This window comes from Vipera berus (genome assembly GCF_964194415.1).
Source record: "Vipera berus genome assembly, chromosome: 1".
In the NCBI taxonomy this organism is placed as follows: Eukaryota; Metazoa; Chordata; class Lepidosauria; order Squamata; family Viperidae; genus Vipera; species Vipera berus.
The window spans coordinates 68383708-68405539 of record NC_138202.1 but is presented as its reverse complement, the minus strand read 5'-3'; the positions used below and the strand labels follow the sequence as shown (position 1 = coordinate 68405539).

The following is a 21832-nucleotide window of genomic DNA, read 5'->3' as shown; positions in this document are numbered from 1 at the left end:
GGGCAGGGCTTTTCAACCTTTTCACCCATTGTACCACTTTTAGGATAAGGCAATATACGAGTACCACCAGTCGCCCAGCAAGGTGTCAAAAACTTGCCCTCCCCCATAAAAGGAAAAAAATGATAAAGTACAGGTAGTCCTCGACTTACAACAATTCACTTAGTAACTGTTTGAATTTACAATGGCACTGGAAAAAGTGACTTATGACCATTTTTCATACTTATGACTGTTGCAGCATCTCCAGGGTCATGTGATTTACATTTGGATGCTTGGCAACTTATTCATACTTATAATGTTCAGTGTCCCAGGGTCATGTGATCAATGGCCGGGGAGCGTGGCCAGCTCAATGTCACTCACATCAGGGGCACTTGTGTGGGCCTGGGCAAGACTGCAGTGGATCTGAAGGTCTCCGGTGGAGAGGGGTGGGACAAGAGTGAGTGCCGGGGCATGGTCTGCTGGAGGAGCCTCACTGAGCCTCAGGCCATACAGGGGGCCCCTGGACAGTGGCAAGGACTGCCTGGAGTCCTGGGCAGCGGATGTCAAGTGGCCAGCCTGGCCCTTGAGCTCCCACAGCACCAGGACCCCACAGCCCTGCCTACCCTAGCTGCACTTCCCTGAGGGGGTGCCCAGCTGCATTTACCTCCTCAAGACTACTGCTTCTGTGCTCGCTCTCCTTGGTCAGGTTGCTCATGGTGGGTGCAGGAGGGCAAAGTGCGTGGGTCAGAGGGAGGCCCACTCCCTCTCCATGCGAGGAGACTTGGCTTTGTAACCAAAGCATCCTCAGCAATAGGATGGGAGACCACCAGGGGATGGCAAAATGGCAACAGGCTGCTGGTGGCCAAGTGCTAAGGCAGGACTTCCCTCAGACCCTCCCTCCCTTCTTTCCTCCCTCCCTCCCTCCCTTTTTTCCTCCCTCCCTCCTTTTCATTCCCATCTCCTTCCTTCTTTCCTTCTCTTTCTTTCTTCCTGTTTCCCTCCCCTCCTTCCTTCCTTTCCTCCCTCCCTCTGTACCCAGGAAGGGACGAGGGGAGGGGAAGAGGTTGGCAGCGCTTCTCTCAAAGAATAAGAGAATTGGAAGAGACCTTTGAGGTCTTTAGTCCAAGCCCCTGCTCAAGCAGGGGATGTATACCATTCCAGACAATGGAATATCCAATCTCTACTTAAAAGCCTCCAGTGATGGAGCATCCACAACTTCTGAAGGCAAGCCTTTTCACTGGTTAGTTGTTTTCACAAGTCCTTAGTTCTAGGCTGGTTTTCTTCTTGATTAGTTTCCATCTATTCTTGCCTTCTGATGCTTTGGAAATAGGTTGACCCCTTCTTCCCTGTGGCAGCCATCAAATATTGGAACACTGCTATCATGTCACCACCCTAAGTCCTTTTCACTAAGCTAGACACACTCAATTCCCACAAACATTTGTCATATGTTTTAGCCTCCAGCCCCCTAATCATCTATGTTTACCATCCATTTAGACCAGATGGTCCCCCTGATTTGGTTTATAGAACAGTGGCCACAAGCAGAGCCTTCTCAGAGACAGCACCCCAATTATAGAACTTTCTTCCAAGGAAAATATGAACAGTGCATCCCTCACCCGTTTAGAGGCAACTCCACACACTGTTCAGCCAGGCATATGTAGAACAACAACACACTTTATGGTCAAACAGCACTAAGTAAATTACTACTCATTTTTTTCCTTAAAATACACACTTTTAATATTGTTTTAAGCAGGGCTGGTGATGCTTTACAATAGAGTTTTTTTGTAAACCACCCTGAATTTCTCAGAAACATTTAATTTCGAATTAGACTTTGATTTAATAAATTAGGCAGAAGAAACAAGTGTTTAAATACATCTAAATCCCACAGACCTACTGCCTCCTAGGTGCATACTGCAGAGAAAATAAGGCATTGCATTTCTAGCCAGCATAGCCACAGGATTATGGGAACTGTGTTCCATGACACCCAAAAGACACTAGTTTGGGTAAGGCTGGATTAAATTATAAAAGAGCAGATGAGAGGAAGTAGAAGCAAGAAACTTTCCACGCCTCTGACAAAATAATTGGGGGGGGGAGTAAAGTCTTAACTTCCCATTCAATCCGAAGAGTGGGAAGAGGTTTAAAAAAAAGAGAAGGGGGGGAAGAAAGGGGAAGGCCCCCCTTTTTTGTAACACCTCGGCTTCCTCCTCCTCCCATAGCATTCTCTCTCTCTCTCTCTCTCTCTCTCACACACACACACACACACACACAAAGAGAGAGAGAGAGAGAGAGAGAGAGAGAGAGAGAGAGAGAGAGAGAGAGAGAGAGAGAGAGAGAGAGAGAGACCCTTCCTGCTTTCTCCTTCTCACCCTTTATCTCAAGCCACCACACGTTGCCGGCTGCCAGCAGTTCCAATGGAGAGGGCGAATGGCAGAGAGGGTGAATGGGAGCCGGCCACTGCACACTCCCATCTCCGGGCCTTTCTTTCCACAGACCGGGCGTGCCCTGGGGCGCTAGGCTTAAAGAACGCCAGGGCCCAAGGGAGGAAAGACGCAGTGCAGCAGAACCGGACAAGGAGAGGTCTGGCAAAGTGGGGAATGGCCAGGTGTGACGGGCGAGGCTGGGAGGGGTGGGGTGGGGCAGGGTGAGGCAAATGAGCTGCAGCTGCTGCTGCAAACCACCCAGTCCCCGAGCACTCGCTGTTTCCTGTCTGTGCACCAGGAGGGTGCCCAGCCGGGTTGGGGGGGGCAGGGCTGGGGCAGTGGAGGCTGGTCCCTTGCCATTTTTGGGACAGCCCCAGGGGGCCAAATTTGGGCCCTCCCCAGCCCAGCCCGGCACTTGCTGCTTTGGTGGCTTCGTAGGCAGAGCTTCTCTGTCAGAGAAGAGAACTTTGCAGCTCTGCCTACTACAGAGCCACCAAAGCAGCAGGTGGAGCTCCGAGGCTCAGGGAGGGAAGGTGCTGAAGTGGGCGGTGGGGCCACTGGCAAGACAGAGCAATGCGTCTGAGCAGAAAGCAGCCTCAGAACAAGTGGGGCAGGTAAGGAAAGAAATCCTTGCTCCCCCCACCCAGAAACTGCCTTTCTTTCCTTACTTGACTCCCAGCCCCATGCCGCTTCTCTTTCGCGATCTGCCTCCGCCTTGTTCAAGGAAACGAAGGAAGGTTTTTTTGGGGAAAAAAGGTCAATCAATTCCAACTTCTTGTGAAAGATCACGAAGTTGGAATTGATTGATTGACCTTTGATTGATATGAGAAATATATAAATGTTTGGGATGGTCAATATAAAGGAAATATTTTAGATATTTAACTGTAACTGACTTTAAGAAAATTTCAATAGATAATTTTTTAAAAAATGTTTTGAACAGAGTTAAAAGATTAGATGATTGGATTTATTATATGGAACATCTAAAGATTAAACATGTTTACCGGTAATTATGGGTAAAAAGAACAGAAAAAGTTTGGAGATAAATGTATGTAAGTTTATATGTATTTTAAGTAGTATATTATTTTATTATTCTTTTCTCTCTCTTTTTCTCTCTTCTTTTTTTTCTTTTCTTTTTTTTACTTTTACTCTTTAAGGTATGAGAAATGTAAAAGTGTTGGGATGGCCTGTACAAGGAAAATAGATTTAAATACTTAGATGTAATTAACCTTGAGAAAATCTTAACCAGTAAGAATGTTTTGAACATTGTAGGGAAAACAAATTTAAATAAGAATTGTAAACAGGATTTATGATGAGGCAACCAAGATGACCAGATAGAAAAGAAGCATGATATTGATGTGATTATTATTTGTAGAAATTTTAGAAAAATCTTTATATTTAATTGTTACCTATCAAATTAATAAGAATTGTATCAATTCAAGGTTGGCAAAGAGAATATTATTGGGAAAAGAGAAAATCAAGCAAAGCTATTATGTGGACTTTGGAATATAGAAACTGATTGTTAGTGATTATTTTGTAAATATAATCCCAGACAACACACTATTTACCAAATATTAAGGTGTTTATGTTAAAAAAAATCAATAAAATATATTTTTAAAAAAGAAAAGAGACTGAGACAAACTACTAGACAAAAAAGAAATATTTTACATAAGGATAAGCAATCTACTTAGACTGTGCAATTTTAAGAACAGTCGTTGTTAGAATGGGCATACATTCCCAATGTTGTTGAATGGATCTAGGAAATTTCTGTTACAATGGGACTGGGCAGGAATCAGGTAAAACAAAAATTGGCAGTTCTCATTCTGTTATTAGCACAGGTTATTTATAATGGCAAGAAATGAAAAGCATAAACCTTTGGAAACCTTTATTATGTTTTTGCATAATGCGCAATGTGCAGGAATGGCAACCAGGAGGACATCTATATCATGCACCAACTGAAAAGCTGACTCCAAAATAACCTGAGCTAATTACTTTACTTGTACGCCTAAAGAATGTGCCATTTGGGTTTTCTGTTTTCCATCAGGAAAGCAGGAGCCTGATCATCAACTCTACTTCAAGAGGGAAGGGAAGGGAAGGGAAGAGAGAAGGGGGAAGAGGGAAGAGGGAAGAGGGAAGAGGGAAGAGGGAAGAGAAGAGAAGAGAAGAGAAGAGAAGAGAAGAGAAGAGAAGAGAAGAGAAGAGAAGAGAAGGGAAGGGAAGGGAAGGGAAGGGAAGGGAAGGGAAGGGAAGGGAAGGGAAGGGAAGGGAAGGGGAGGGGAGAGAAGGGGAGGGAAGGGAAGGGAAGGGAAGGGAGGGGAGGGGAGAGGAGAGGAGAGGAGAGGAGAGGAGAGGAGAGGAGAGGAGAGGAGAGGAGAGGAGAGGAGAGGAGAGGAGAGGAGAGGAGAGGAGAGGAGAGGAGAGGAGAGGAGAGGAGAGGAGAGGAGAGGAGAGTCCTCTGAATCCAAAAACAATCTTTCAGGGAGCATGCTCATAAGCACCTTCACTGAAAGATTCCACAGAAGTAGACATTGGAACTTGTGTTCCTGATCAGGGCTTGATTATGATTCCAGGCACCATGGCATTTAATGCTGGAAGAAAATTGAAAGGACTGGACTGCTGCCTGACAAGCTTTTAGTAAGGTATAACCACAGTGCTAATCATAGCTAAACACCTGCAATTAATCTGTCAAATGTGAACTGAATGTGAATGGCTGCTGTAGTTTTATCACCTGGTAGCAAATGCCATGGATTAGGTCTGAAATGACAATCAAGAGATCCCTAACCAAAACGTTTAGGTGACACAAACTCCTGAATGTGAAATCCTGAATATGGATAATCCATGATTCTCTTCATAATAGGGTGAAGCATAATGCACCTCAGACCCAGAACAGGAACAGCAGGAAAGCATGAAGCCACTGCTATAATGGAGGCCAGGAAAATTGTTATGTCCTGTGGAGTTTAAATACAGTTAATCCTGAGAATTTTTCTTAGATGCCACTATCCAAGATTGAATTTCCTTTCCCAGCAATAGATTCTCCACAAGCAGACTGACAGTTTGAGTATGAAAACCTAAAGTATATGGCAGGGATAGAAAGAGCTGTCAACAGGGATGCTAAGTTGGATGAATTGGCAATGAGATTGCCAGTACCACATGAGAAGAAAAAGTAACTCATAATAATAACCTGCCCTTAATAGGCTAGGAGCTAACAGGAGTGAAGAATTTTGGGGTTTAGTGAACTGTGTGATTTGAGGTATCAGAATACTCTGGTATTATTTGGCTTATCAGACTAGTCAAAAGACAACTTTACTGCTCACAGTGCAGAACGGGAAGATATTTCAGGGATCCAAATTTTACGGAGAATTAAGCAGAAGTCAGATTAACAGGAAGTTTGGGTTGATGCCCATTACTTATTAAGGCTTTCTGTCTGACAGATACAAGCCTTGGTGGTCTCCTGGCCAGTATGAAAAGACCAAACAATATAGACCATAAACACAAAGATCTACATTTATATATTTAGAACTTGTAGAATGCGGTCTTCAAAGTCAGCTGGTTCTAAATCAGACATGTCAAACACAAGGCCCGAGGGCCAGATGCGGCCCGCGAAGTGGCTTCATGTGGCCCACGAAGACATCCTGGAAACAGTAAGGGAACGGCCCCCGCTGTCTTGGCCCCAGCCCAGGCTGGCCGGGAGCCAATGTACAATTTCATGGTGGTCATCTATGCTGAAATACATTCAGTCTTAGCTCCATCTGGAAACAGCGAGGGACCAGCCCGTGCCGCATCGGCCCTGCCCCCTGGGCACACACTGGGGAGGTATCACCCTTTGTGAAGAATGAAGAAATGTACCATCGCCTGGAAGTGGCCAGCACATGGCCCTGCCTACTTCGGGCAGGCTAGGGGCTGGGCAGTGTTGTGCTTCTCTTCAGATTCATGCCACCTGGCTCAGCCTCTCGGCTCTGTGAGGAGAACGCCCCACTGCCTACCAAAACCGGGCAGGCTGGGCAGCATTACACAGGTAACATCGATTCTCACGCTGCTCATGGCAACTCCTCCCACAGAGCCCACCAAGCCGGTTATGTGAAGTAGGCGAGAGCGATGTGCTGGCCACTTCCAGGCGATGGTGCATTTCTTCATTCCTCACAAAGGACGACACTTCCCCAGCTGTGTTTCTTCCCTGTTTTTCTCCCTCCCTCATCTCAAATATTTTCCCACCACTCTGTTGGAAGGAAGGAAGGAAGGAAGGAAGGAAGGAAGGAAGGAAGGAAGGAAGGAAGGAAGGAAGGAAGGAAGGAAGGAAGGAAGGAAGGAAGGAAGGAAGGAAGGAAGGAAGAAGGAAGGAGAGGGTCTGAGGGGAGTCCTACCTTAGTGAGTCCTACCTTAGTGCTGCCCTTTCACCATCCCCTTGCCCCCTCCTCCTGGCCTATCCTGGGGGGGGTGTCTCCCATCCTATTGCTAAGGAAGCTTTGGATACAAAGCCAGGTCTCCTCATATGGAGAGGGAGTGGGCCTCCCTCTTGATTTTGCCCTCCTACCCATCATGAGCAACCTGGCTAAGGAGAGCAAGCACAGCAGCAGCAACCTTGAGGAGGAGGTAAATGCAGCTGGGCACCCCCTTGGGGAAGTGGGGCTGGGCTTGGTGCCGCAGGTGCTTGAGGACTGGGCTGGGCATTTGATCTCCGTGCCACTGTCCAGCCCCCTCCCCATATGGCCTGAGAGGAACAGTGAGGCTCCTCCAGTGGACCATGCCTTGGCACTTCCCCGGTCCCATCTCCTTCTGCCAGAGACCCTCAGATCTGTCCCACTCCTGCCCAGGCCCCCATAGGCACCCTTGACACGAATGCCGTAGAGCTGGCCACGCCCACCCAGTACGCCATATGCACTGTAGCCACACCCACCCAGTAGGCCACACCCACCCGGGCCACATCCACCCGGGCCCCCGAGGGCAACCGCAATGCTGTTGCGGCCCTCAATGAAATTGAGTTTGACACCCCTGTTTTAAATGGTCAAGAAACCTGCAACAAATTATGCAATGGCTCAGAGGAACGAACAACCACCAAGAGTAATTAAGGCGCAATGATAATGCTAGGAAGAAAAAAAAAGAAATAAACATGATTCAAGACTTAAACGTCTTCTAAATGTGGAAGAAAAAACAAAATTAAGAAAAAGAATGCAAATTGCACCATTGTGGCACCAAAAAAGTGGGTCTCTTTGTTCAAAGTCTTAGCTATAAACATACAGAAGGCTCAGGTTTAGAACCCTGTGTGATTTCACAGATAAAAAGAACATGAAATGAGGGATGCTGAAGTATAGCAGGACTTGCCCTTTAGAATGGCCTCCAAGTTGAAAGTAGATTTGCATCTATCTTGATTTCACAGGTACCATCTAAGTTGTATGCATGTCTGCTTGAAGAATGGCAGATATGATTTAACTGTTTTATATTACGTTAAATGAATTTTACTTGGATGTTTTAAGGGTACTTCAGAATAACAGAGTTGGAAGAGACTTCAGAGGGATCCTATACCATTCCAGACAAGTGACCGCCTCTTCTTAAAAGCCTCCAGTGATGGAGCACCACAACTTCTGAAGGCAAGCTGTTCCACTGGTTAACTGGTTCTCAGTGTCAGGAAATTTCTCCTTAGTTCTAAGTTGCTTCTTTCTTTCTTTCTTTTTTGGAAATTTTATTGATTTTCTAATATTATTTACATATTTGAAAAACAATGTGGTAACGGAGTTGTAATAATTCAATTACATACAAATATCATTAATACAAATCTCAAACTATTACATTAGATGTTTCCTCTCTTTTCCCTTAATATGTACTGTCTCATATTTAAATTAATACAATTCTTATTCTATTAAATAAAAAATAACTTTCTTACATTTATCAATAATATATATATATATATATGTTAGCAATCCAAAAAAAAATTACACAAATATGAGCTGTCACTACTGTGACTACTGCCTGTGGATGGCCTTGGGTTAGGCTGAAACAGGAAATAAGATTTGTCCCATGTTTGGGGCCTAGCAAGGTATTCTAAATACTTAACAAACACTTAACACACACACACACATAAACACACACATATGTATATACATACACACACACACACACACACACACAGAATGTATGTGTGTGTGTGTGTGTGTGTGTGTATAAATTGTTTTAACATTCAATCTTTTTAGACAATGACCTAGTGAATTTTTCCCAATTTTAATTCTCCATTAATATTTAAATTGAACGCTTAATATTTATCATTTCCAAATTTCTAAATGACCCCAAGTTGCTTCTTTCTTACTTACTTACTTACTTATTTACTTACTTAACTTACTTACCTAATGTGGATGTGATATCTGTACAACATCATTAAGTGCCAGAAATACTATGGAAACCAGTATACAAGATGAATGAATGAATTATTTATTTATTTTTTAATGAATTAATGAATCAGTCAGTCAAATCTTACCTGTCTCTGGTCTGGAATATTCAAGGCAGAGGATTTCAGAATCATGGGCTTCTACCTTCAGCATCTCTCTCAGGGGCTTCAATTCATAGATCCTGAAAATGATGCAAGGCAAGGAAGCAGTTAGGAGGAATCTCTTGGTGTTATTATGCAGGGACACATTCTCCAAAACTCCAAGGTTTACCTGAGAGTGCCTATCCTATCACCTGAGGCCAGGTGCTCCCCAGTAGGGCTCACACACACTGTGCGAATCCCCACTTTTGTATCTATGGCCTGTGTGTCGGCCTTCTCTACACCTCCAGCTGTATTGTATTCTGTGTCCAAGAGGGGCTGAGTGTTTTCATCTACATAGATGATTTTCATCAAATCCTAATGAGACAAAACAAAAGGTTCCATTTGAAGCAAGCAGATGAAAGCAAAGGAAAGGCACAGAATAAAAGCAGTACTGAACGCTAATATTTCTCTTAATAGCAGCAACAAAGAGAAACTGGAAATACACAGCACAATGGCAAAGCAAAAAAAAAAAATCCCAATCTTTCTAGCAACCTTAATTGAGACCTGTGAACTGAAAATAATATTATATTATGGCCAAATATAAACAAACTAGATACAACTAAAACAAAAAAAGCTATAAGGCTAAAAACGGACATGGATGGTGATACAGGAAAATAATGCAGGAATATAACTTCACAGAGAGTTTGTGCATAAAGTCCTGTAACATACTATGGAAATAAAAGTTGGGGGGGGAGAGTGCTGGAAATCCTATAGCTTTAATAACTAATTTCTTTAAAGCCCTTTTTTTCTCAATATTTCCAATTTCTTTCCAATGTGGTTCAATAGATACAGTAGTTGGATGCATTAAAACTGGAGCTAGAGAATAAGAAGAAAACAGCATCTGTTCAAATCAGTTCTGAGATAAGGTTATTTACGGTAATGTTACAAATACATTTCCAACCTTGTTTGATTCTTTCCTAGAAAATAAAATATCAGAATGCCTGGAACACTTATACAGCACTGCGTCATTCATACTTAGCCAACTGATTTGTACACATGTATTATTTTAATCCTATACTCACATCATACATACATAGTTGCAGAGGATTACTTAATTAAGCAATCACACATTATTCATTCCAAAAATGAATAGATGGGATACACACATGCATACCCACACACCCACTCCCACACACAAATACAAACACTCTGGGAGAGTGAAATAGCAATATTCCAGGATAGCTTTCATAGATGAACCTTATCTTAGTTACTGATATAAGCAAAAATAATAATAATAATAATAATCCTGCACTGACAAGAAAATGGGTAAAATAAATAAAGTGTCAGCCACCCAGAGTTGGCAGTCTCGAAACTGTCTAAATAAATAAATATTCTGCGTGCAATGGACTGTTCTTCTCCACTTCCTCTTGAAGTCAAAGATTAAGCCATGTGATCTATCCTGAGCTCAGACAGTCTTACATTGCTCAGAATGTTTCGATGCAAAGAGGCTCCGTGGATGTTTGAGCTCTCGGTGTTCCACAGGCGGATGGTGTTATCCGAGGAGCAAGTGATGAAGGTGTTTGGAGGCAAGCAAGACTGATTGCTATCTTTTACATCAGGGTACACCTATAGGGAGATAAATTGTAACAGAATTAGAAATAGACTCTATATTTTCCAAAACTGGGGGGGGGGGTTATGACCATCAAAAAACTGTCAAAGAAGGACTGAGCTCAAGAGAAGAACATACCTATGCTTGTTCATAGGTATGAGAGAGAGGTAAAGCTTCTCACTGTTGCATTTTCTATGAAAATATTCTGCTCGCCAAAATTATCAAGGTATACAAGCCTTGTTTTGTTACTCTTTGAAGCTGGTTTTACCGAGACTGTTTATACTATCAAATTCAAGTTTCACAGAATGATCTGATTGAGTTACAATTAATTGGCAACTGGACCTTTCTATAGGAATTTGCCAATAGGACTCTCAAGGATTCTTTTCTGATGCAAATGAAAACACCTGCACATTTCATGATCCTTTGAGCATTCTTACACACATACGATACGCCAGCAGGGAGCAGCACTTAGCTATTGCCATAATTGTGATAACAAGAAGAAAGGTGCAAACTGAACCTTTATTCTAATTCCATAAGGATTAATCAAGTCAATATGGAAAGATAACCAAGGACATGCATGCAGTAAAGCACCTTAGTTTTAACCAGACTTTGGAAAAAGAATAAGCAAATGACTAACACCAAGAACTGGGACAATAACCCCAGGCTTGAGTATATTTTTGTAATGGAAAATCAACACAATGTGCCTGTCCGGCAGCCACACACACTATTACTGGAAACAAGCAGTCAGAGAAATCTCCATCTGTTATTACCCATATGTAGATTTTCATTTAAAACAGTTAACTTTATATTATTGTCTGAAGGCTGATCTACATTCTAACAGATACACGTGTTGGTTATATGGCTAAAGCAATGTAGGTTTTCTCCATTTCTTTTCCGTTCTGTTAATTCATTCCTAAATGGTTAGTCATTATTGTGCATGCAAAATATTACCTAAATAATACCTAAAACCCCAAAATGCAGAGAAATCTACTTTAAAAGAAAAATCCCTGGAATTTTGCCATAATGGGAAGTAGTGCCTTCTTAATTCTGAAACACTTCAATTTTGTAGGAAATCAGAAACAACCCTATTGGTGACCCTCACTGCATCTGTATCAATATTTGTGACATAACATTACCTCAATGTTCCAGACACAGGAGGAGTGGTATAACGCGGAATAAACCTTGCCCACTTTCTTCGGGTCTTTGATATCCCACACATACAAGCTGTGATCATTGTAAACACAAGACAGCCACTGGTTATTCGGATCAAAGGTTAAGGCAATGGTGTCTGGATACTTGGCATCAGTCACATTAGAGAAAAGCCGACTGCAAAAAGAGAGTACAATGGATATTTTTTAAATAGTTGACATATCAAGGTACAAGAGAGAGCAGGTTTGCTAAAAGGAGACAGACACAGAAATTTGCCTGTTCTACTGGTATTTTTACTGTTACATATTTGTATGCTATTAGTCATTTCTAGTATTAAAAATGCTGCACATAAATCATCCCATTGTAATTGTGTAACAATCTTGTACCTTCAGTCAGCATTGTTATCCTCATATTTCAAATGGACTCTCTCTCTCTCTCTCTCTCTCTCTCTCTCTCTCTCTCTGTGTGTGTGTGTGTGTGTGTGTGGCTTATGGCCATATGAGTGCATGACTTAGCTGCCCCTAAAACCAACAGATCTAATCTCTTTCCTTCAGACAGAGGAGAGTAGTTTAAACTGTAATCAGATCTCAAAGTGAACAGATTTGGTTTCCTACAGCAATATCCCTACTCTATTGCAATAATATTGGGGCTTTACTCCTTACTTCAGATCAAATGTAATACTGAGATGGCACTGACTGCACTTACAGATGACCTTGTGAAGGGTCAGGATAGGAATGGTTCACCCATCCTAGTCCTCTATGGTCTCTCAGCAGCTTTCAGGACCATCAATCACAGTATCTTTCTGGACCAGCTTGGGAGGGAGAATGAGGAACCGTGTTGCATTGTTTCTCCTCTTTCCTCTGAAGTTAGTTCCGGCTGATGTTAGTAGAGGAGAGAACCTTGAACCCTGTTCTGCAAGTTTCCTCAGAGCTCTAGATTCTCTTTCTGCTTAATAAGCAGCTGAGTGCGGTACTCCATCAGTGCAGGATTAAGTATTGTAAGTATACCAATGATACTGAATTATGCACACACACACAGCCACACACATACACACAGCCACACATAAACACCGACCCCCACACACCAGGCTGACTTCACTTCAAGTTTCTTTCCCGTTGTCTGGAGGCTGTGGGGTCGAGGAAACTGTGAGGATGGAGAAAACAGCTTTGGCTTAACCCAAGCAAGACTGAACAACGATGGGTTTTAGGGGTACAGAGATCTATGGAACTGCCCTGTTTACTTCTGGGCAGTTCACAGTTTAGCTCACTCCCCCAAAGAAAACTGATATTCAGTATGTTGGGTTTTTTGTTGGGTTTTTTTGTTTGTTTTTTGCATTCCCACCTCCTGCTTGAAGAGTAGATGGTAGTTGTGAGGATGGGATGCTTTCCCTATCTCTTCTGTGAACCCTATCAGATACTGTTGGTCCCCTAGACAAAATTGTAGTTCCATTCTCATAGTTCATCCCATTTTTTAAAAAAATATGCTTGAATAATAATAGTATTATATTGAAAGTCAAGTATTTAATAAAACTGTGAGCTCTTAGAAACAACCAAGCAACCTTGGCACAAAGAATGGATTTCATGAATTGGTTATCATGACAACGGTGCATTTCAATTTCTTTTAAACTACAGGGGGAAATATGCATACACCTATACATTTTGTTCAGTCTCAATACATTAGAACCACATACTTTTGGATGCTGGGTAAGAACTTACAAGCCTGAAATTGTCAATTTTTTTAAAAAAATAGGTTTTAAAAATGCAGGTTTTCTTCATCCAATATCAGGAGGTTTTTTTTAAAAAGAGTATAAAATGATTCTAAGCTCTGTGAGCAATTCCACATATTCAAATCCTTCCAATTTTAAAATGCAGCTCTCATTAATTGTTCGTTCTGTCTGTCATAAACATCTGGCCATGCAAGGCAAAACTGCAGTTCAAAGGGAGCTTACTATAAATGAGCTAAGGAACAACAGTGTGCACGTGCATAGCTTTCCAAGTTTACAGCTTCTAAAACTAAACTGGCAGATCATATTTTAAGCTACACAGTACCTTGGCCTTTCCAAGTCACTAAAAAAAAATCAGAGGCCAGGAGTCAGTGCATTGAAAGCTCATGAGGATGTTCCAAGAGCACAGACAGATGCTTTGTACATTTTTTTACTTATTTCTATTTCTCTCTGTTAGTTTACCATGGCAGTGCATGCTAAAACTCTGCCAGTAACAGTTGCTAAAAGCTTACAGGGCATTAATAGATCTTAGGGACAGAGATATGGGAAGGGGAAAACAAGCTAGATGAGATATTTGAAATATGCCTTTATATAAAAAAATTTTTCTCAGAAAGAGATGTATTTAATTAAAACACATACAGACATGTGTTTATGTATGTGCCTCTGTATTAATTCAAATATCAGCCATGTTTTTCTCAGAGAAGATGTTGTGAACATGCAGGCTGCTGGCTCAAAACATTCATAGATTCCTCTGATATCCTCATTCTTGACTGAGTGATGCTCTATGTCACGTATATAAAAGGAATTACCTCAGCCTCTCCCCCAGCTAAAGAAAGAGAAGGGTCTTCTCTGGCAGATCTTAATTTCTGGGGACTTTGGAAATATACCAATATTATTACAAGTAGTCCTCAATTACAACTTACAACCATAATTGAGCCCGAAATTTCTGTTGCTACGTAAGACAGTTGTTAAGTGGGTTTTGTGCCATTTTATATTTTTTCTTGCCACAATTTCTAAGTGAATCACTGCAGTTCTTCGGTTGGTAACACAGTTGTTGAATGAATCTGGCTTCCTCATTGACTTTGCTTGTCAGAAGGTGACAAAAGGTGATCACATGACCATGGGACACTGCAACTGTCATAAATATGAATTGCCAAGCATCTGAATTTTGATCACATGACCATAGAGATGCTGCAATGGTTGTAATTTATCCCAGAACCATTTCTGCCAGCCTCCTCTAATGCAATGCCATCCATTGGCTGGGGATGATAGAGGTTGCAGCTTAGTATAGATGAAAGCACCGCTTTCATAAAAAAAAGTTTTTCCCCTCTTACTCAATGTCTATGGAGATTCTCAGTCATCCAGGCCATGGTTGTCCCAAAGGTGCTTTTTCAAGAACGGAAAGATGCTTTTTCAGAACTGTAGAAGCTTCTTGGATGAGAAGCGAAACAGCTTCAAGGAAAAACTAAGAAAGTCCAGTTGCTTTTGGAAAAGCACCTTTAGGTCCCATCTTGCTCCCTGAACAATTTTATTTATTTATTTGTAAAATTTATTGGCCACCCATCTTATACCTCAAGGTGACTCTGGGCGGCTTAGAATTGTATTTGCAAATGCAAGACAGAGAGCGAAGCTAAATTCTAACACAAGTTGCTTGTCATCTCTACTTTTCCTACCTGGCTTCCGTAATGCTGGCGATATCCGTCCCTAGGAAGTGTGGTTTAGGGAGTGTGGTCACAAAGTGAAGATTTGAAGGATTAAAAATTCGAACAGTACCATCGGCACAACCACAGAAGATGTAATCGTGGTTCACGGAGATGCAGTTTGCCACAGTAGTCTGGGGACATAACATATCAGCATGAGCCACAACATAACACAAGGTATGAAAGAAAATAGTAGTTAAGAAAGAAGGAAAAAAACTGAAGCAAGATGAGATGGAATCACTAAATATAAGGGGGGAGGAACTAAACTGAAAGTATTCTTCCATTAACTACAGAACAGTTTCTGTAGGAGAACTATCATTATAAGGGTCCTATTTTCAATAATTAGATTAATATTTTTCCCTCAACCTTGGCAAGTTTAAGATGCGTGGACTTCAACTCCCAGAATTCCACAGCTAGAATAGACAATCTGTGCCACTCGTTATCTATCCAAAACCATATCAGCACTACACCAGAGTGAAATACCAGCCACTGCAGAGAAACGCAGGAATTTGATCGATGAACACTGAGCATGCTCAGTGAGGAATGAATAGTGACTAGAAAAAAAAAAGATTTGAAATGGAGGGAGCATGGCTGAATGACCGGAACAGCAGCATTCAACAAAAATAATACAGCATACAGGGATTTGGATACTTCCCTGAAAAAGATTTCCCTTGTATTAGGAATGGGAACTAACACTATATAAAGCAACAGAACAAATAGATATAATTCCTGATGAAGACTCAGTCTTATTCCAGCTTTTAAATTCTACTGCAGTGAGCACAATTGCAAAGAAAAAAAAGACGACAAATGGGAGGGATGCTAGGGCAGTGGCATGTCGGAAACAAGAGACATTAGAACTTACTGTGAAGTTGTCTGTGTTCTAAGTAAAAGAGAGAAGGGTGTTTTCAGTGCCAAAAGGAAAAGAAGGGAAAGAGAGAGAGAGAGAGAGAGAGAGAGAGAGCATTCAGTTTGAAGAGTGAGCAAGGGCCTAGGAGCTGGGTTCCTTTATAACAAAAGACGAAAAGCCCTAAATCTTTGCATTTACCATTTTGTGAAGAAAAAAAAAAGATTTTCACAATGTCTTTCAACAATAACACATCATTCAGGATCTACTGGGAAATCTAGACACAGATCTAGGAAATACTTAGGTCTATAGAAAATCAATTTACATGAAAGTTATCCTACACAAGTGGGCTTCAACCAATCAGTCTTTTTCCATCTTGGTTATAGAACCGAAGCAAAATACAAATACATGGCTGAATGGATACAAGCACAACTGAACAAGTCTAAAATAGCTTGCACTTGTATTAGGAATGGGCTGTAAACTGGTTGTTTTCTAATAAAGTAGGTACCCTCTGATGCCATGTTTGCCAGCAGTTTTGAGACTATTTTAGCCTGAGTGAAACTCTGGAAGATTTACAAAACTACAGGAAGCTACAGTTAAAATATACCAAGCAGAGAATAAGAATGCAATTTAAAAGCATGCATATAAGAAAGCTGGTGAATTTTTCTAGAGAACTTTTCTCCTAATGAAATACACTTCAAATATCCAAATCTAGTTAGCAGAAAACACTTGGAGAGGGAGATTGCCTCTCTTATACAGTAGATTATATGACTCATACCTAGCTATTTAATTTAAATATCTTTTTTTCGTCATACAGAAGGTACCAGATATCATCCCATCCAGACATCAATTCCTACCTTTTCAAAATCCCGCATTAGGAAAAAAGTTGGCAGAAACTGAAAGATCTTCTCACCTCTAATATGAACAGATAACCAAGCCACTTACCCTCAATTCCACCCATTTGTCCAATAGCCTCTTGTCATTGAATTCACACAGCAGACCAGAGGAAGTGATACAAAAAGTGCTGTCTGCTTTTTTACCCCTGCCGCATGCCACATCTGTAAAAAAATTGTTCCTCAGTTCTCCGAGCAATCCAGAACGCCCAAGCAAGGGGACTGTAGCATTCACCTGGCATGAAAGAACAACATGTCAAGACTGTTTTGCTTTGGGAAACTGGAATGGTTTAATTAATTAATTAATTAACACTTTGCAGAAATACTCGTAAATCTGAGTTAATTATCTTGGTTACAAATATCTTCCCTTCTTTCAACAGCATCAACAATGTCCTTTACCTTAGAGGTTTTGCTATCAGCCAGGTACCAAAATTTGATGTGCCGGTTTCCAGCTGTAACAAAATAGCTGCAATCCTCAGAGAATGAAACGGCTGTCACTTTGCTTGAGACTTTATTGGCTGCCACAACAATGTTTTTCTGGAAAGAAGAGAGATGAGCAAGTCAGATGTTCTGCTAATTAAATCTATTTGTCTGATTTATGCACAAGTTCTCTGGGAATACACAGCAATGCATCCCAGAGTGTCTACATGAAAATGCTGCAGTCTTCAACAGATCAAGTGACAAAAGTGAGTTTTGTATTATTCAGGGCACACTATCAGCTCATTTGCAGTATTCTTGGCTTTTAACATTAACATTTAGTTTTAAAGACTCTATGCTCAATTTTATATATATTTCCACCTGGACAAATGGACACATTTGTATTCGGTTACAAAGACAGACTATCTCCCTCATGATCACATGAGTTAGGACACAAGAGCTCCATGGGAATTCCCAATGGTGAGGTAATTTCTGTAGACTCCCTCCCATTGATCTAAGGAGCTATGAAGCAGGAATCTTGGCCTTCCATTGGTTAGGCATCTGCACTGATAGTAACTTTAAATTCTGCAGAGGTAAGGTAACATGACTCCACATAGTCTCTTGCTACCCCAGATGAAAGAAAAATCTAAATAAGATTTTATATAGATATACTAGGAGTTGCATTCTATTATCAGGAACCTGGAGGTGAAATTACCCATGACTCACTCAGGTCAGAAAAAAGTCTTTTGACACCACTTAATAAACATGCACAGATAGAAAGCAGTGAAACAATTTATGACTAACAGCCCAGTGTGCTGAAGAAAGATTATACAAGAATGAACAAATCCAGACTTAGCAATGACAGCTTACCACACTTAACTTCAACAAAAAAACTTTTGCCCAGCATTAATTTGGCATATAAAAATCATTGTCATTTTAGTCCCTTAAGATAACCTTGTTTATTGTCCTGAATTTTCATATATAATTATATAAAATGAACACATTTCAGTTATACCAGGAAATATATTAAGCACACAATTTACTCCTGATCAAACCAGCTACTCTCTCTGTAGAAACCACTTTTGCTATCAACAGTATCAATAACGGAAGGCTTTGTTTCTGGTTAACACGAAGAATAATCCAATGTTCTGAAGAGGCCTTAAAAAAAACCCCAAATCTTTGCTCCTTGAAGAGACATCTACTTATTTTTACAGAAGAAACCAAATAAAACTTAGAATATATTTACCAGTTCTTCAAAACAAAAAATAGGATAGCTTTTTGCATTGAGAGTGAATGTCGAATTTAAAAGAAACTTATCAGACAAAGCCATAACATCAGAGCTTTTTTGTCTTAGCTTGTTCTGTGAACCCAGTCAAATAAGGTTAACACAATTAAACATGTTTAAAATAAACCATGACTTGATACAATGTGTGAACCCCGCCAACCTAAGAAGAGAGAGACAGTGGTTTCCCAAACATGCAAAAGGCCCAGGATTCAATCCTCTGACATCTTCAACTCTAAAAATCAGTATCCATCATTGCAGACCAGGACAGGATGAGATGACAAAATGGCCTGACCCAGCATTAGGCAGTTTCCTGCCTTCCTATCTAATGAAAAGGATGCTGTGATCTTTCACTGCATGAGCCTTAGCACAAACCAAGAAGTGGAAGTCTGAGGGAATCTTCCTAGCTAGACTACTATGCCATTTCAAGAACGTTTATTCTACATACTAATAACCAAAGTAATGAAATATTTATCTATGCGTTTTGAAGGCTAGAGGGGAGTCATTAAATTAACGTAATTTCTGTCACACTGAAATGTAGCATATACCTCTAATACAATCCTTTCATTTCAGTTATTGCAACATAGAGATACCATGGCAGCAGCTTACTGCTTTATCAGACATCTTCTGTGAGGTGAGCACCGCTTTTTGAACTGAAGACTATATTCCCAAAAGTAGTGAGGGCCTACAGGCATGATGAAATTGCATATCATTGACTTTTAAATTCAATTAAAATAATGAAAAATAATCAGAATGGTTGCACTCCAAATTTTAAATTACATTCTTCGATTTGATTGCAAATTTAGAAAGGGCTCTGGGCCACGTGCTATCTGTCTTCAAGAATTCATGCAATCCTTGGGGCTCAGGCTGTGTATCCTTGTTATATATAGCAAGAACAAATTCAAACTAGGAGAAAGAAACTCAGAGTAGATTATATGTGAGGAAACAGGTATTCTGAGTGTGTATCACAGTGCAGCTTATGATCAAATAATGACTACAAAGAATCTTGTTATAATTTACCTTCCATGACCAAACATTGACTATCATGTCGTGCTGATAACCCACTGAGACAATGTACTTGGAGCTCGGTGAGAAGGCCACACACGCCACTCCATACTTATGCTCTTGAAGCTCAGCCATCTGGGTCCGCTCAGCAACATCCCATATACGGACTGCAGGCATATGCCCGCTCTGTAAGCAGAAAGAGAATCTGCCATTACAATATAGTCACTTACATGCACTTTTATTCAAGCGTGGAAGACAAGCCAAAAGTGCCAGGTTTTTTGTTTATAAATCATTTTTATTTTGGGATCAACTTGCAACACTAGAATCTAGTTTGCATTTTGATGGCTTCATATATCATTACAGGTAGTCCTTGACTTATGACCATTCATTCAATAGCCCAGGACCATACCGACCTCTGAAGGCAACCCACATTCTGCATAAGACTGCAGCCTGGATTGGATGACTGGCTTGCTTAATGACTGCTTAAGGACAGTAATTCTGGACTCAATTTGTGGTTGTAAGTTGAGGACTACCTATAGTCAAAAGAAAACATCCTAAATAATCTGGAAAAGGATCCATTCTTCATCGTCCACATTATACAACAGGTTGCAAAAAGAGGGCAGCAGGTACACTGTTTTATTTCATACAGGACTTCCAGATTGGGTGGATAGAAACCTAGGCATAGCCTCCTTAATTCTCAGGCATCCCTTATGTCTATACATACATATGACTCCACTCACATGTAGGTGAACTTAGTCTTTTGCAGCTCAACTACTAGACAATGTATAGAGAAAGTATGAAGAAAAGAATTTGCTTCATCCATTTGGAAAAGGCAGAGAATGAAATCATTAAATTAAAAGTAAAGCTAGCTTTGTTCTCTGATTTCTTTTCCAGACAAGCAAAGCAAGAATTCACATGTCATGCAACACTTGGCCAACCAAAATACCGTCAACTTACTTGCCACATCTTCTCATGGGCAGCCTTATGGTTTGGTACTGGCATGTTAACACAACCATATGTTGATTCATCTTGGTTGACGACTTGAATTTTTAATCTAAAATTCTAATCATGTTTTCTCAGTAACCATAAGGCTGGAAAGGTACAAATTCAAACGCAGATGAGACCACATAATGCTCCTAGATGAGCACCGAAACCTGATAGGGATGTTTTAAAGACCAAAAACAACTTTGCATGAAGCAACAATAATAAAACATTTACAAAAGAGCAGAGTTAATCCTAAAGACAATTCTTCAGTCAATGTCCTTTCACAGCATAACTAAAATGGAAATATGGGTTAGCAGCAAACTGATCAGCAGAATAGAAAGCAGGAAGACCTTCAAACGAGTCTAGGAGATTTTCCTGAAAAATCTTAAAATGGGTAAACTGGTGCAGAATGAAACAAAATCCTATTCCATAAGCAGACTTCATTTTATCTGACTTTAGATTTTATGTAGAGAATTATATATAAAAATATAGGTTCAATAAGGAATTTTGGAGAACTTTATTTTTACTTTTGTTAATCTGAATGTGGACTAGGAAGAGTATTTACTATTAAAATAAGTACTTCATCTTTTGTGCAGGTCTTAAGAATGCTGTTGAGTTACAGGTGTGTGTTTGTGTGTGTGTGTGTGAGAGAGAGTGCTCTGATATTTTCTGCTATCTGTAATCACATGGCATTGGCTGAATTAAAGACTCATTTCCAGTTCACTTGCAGTATACCCTCAACCACAAGAAAGCTAGTCTTTTGCAGTGCTTTGACACACTGTGAAACAAGAAGAAACAAGATGAAATAACTTCCTCACTGTGGGAAAATCATTTTTCAAATTTTGGCTTCCCTAACAGTTCTTCCACAGATAAAACTGGCTCAATAGCTTCACAATTCAACCACCAAGGTTTTTGTTCTTATGGTAAAACACATGCAGCAATCGATTGCGAGGTTGGTGTCCATGTTTCACCGGCATATGTTAAAGCAGGTAGCACACACTGATCGAAAACTTTTCTCTTCAGGCAAAGGGGGAGGGTGTTCTTGAATATTATGCTTAGTTTGCTGAATGCCTGCCAATCACATTTAATAAGCCATTCAATTTTCTTTATTGTTATCACCTTCCATTGGCGCAAAGAGCCAAGGAAAGATACATGCTCGGCATTACAAGAAAAGATAGAAAGACCTGCACATGGATTAGAGAACAAATGAAAGTATACGATATCATCAAGAGAGTAAAAGAACGGAAATGGAAATGGGCTGGTCACCTAGCAAGAAGAACTGATGGCAGGTGGACCCAGGCAGTCACAGAATGGATCCCACTTGACAAAAAGCGTCCACGAAAGAGACCTAAGACAAGATGGATCAATGACATCAGCAT

General features: G+C 40.7%; 1 protein-coding gene across 2 annotated transcripts in view; it reads right to left on the bottom strand.

Moving 5' to 3' along the window:
• MAPKBP1 (mitogen-activated protein kinase binding protein 1) overlaps positions 1 to 21832 on the bottom strand; it is a 135100-nt gene that overhangs the window by 38949 nt on the left and 74319 nt on the right. For both annotated transcript variants that reach the window (XM_081312655.1, XM_081312656.1), the window contains exons 6-13: positions 19485 to 19655; positions 17165 to 17302; positions 16818 to 17000; positions 15002 to 15162; positions 11593 to 11782; positions 10327 to 10473; positions 9038 to 9222; positions 8857 to 8948 (exon numbers count right to left, since the gene is read on the bottom strand). In XM_081312655.1, the coding sequence (XP_081168781.1) occupies positions 8857 to 8948; positions 9038 to 9222; positions 10327 to 10473; positions 11593 to 11782; positions 15002 to 15162; positions 16818 to 17000; positions 17165 to 17302; positions 19485 to 19655 (1267 nt within the window). The remainder of the gene's footprint in view (positions 1 to 8856; positions 8949 to 9037; positions 9223 to 10326; positions 10474 to 11592; positions 11783 to 15001; positions 15163 to 16817; positions 17001 to 17164; positions 17303 to 19484; positions 19656 to 21832) is intronic.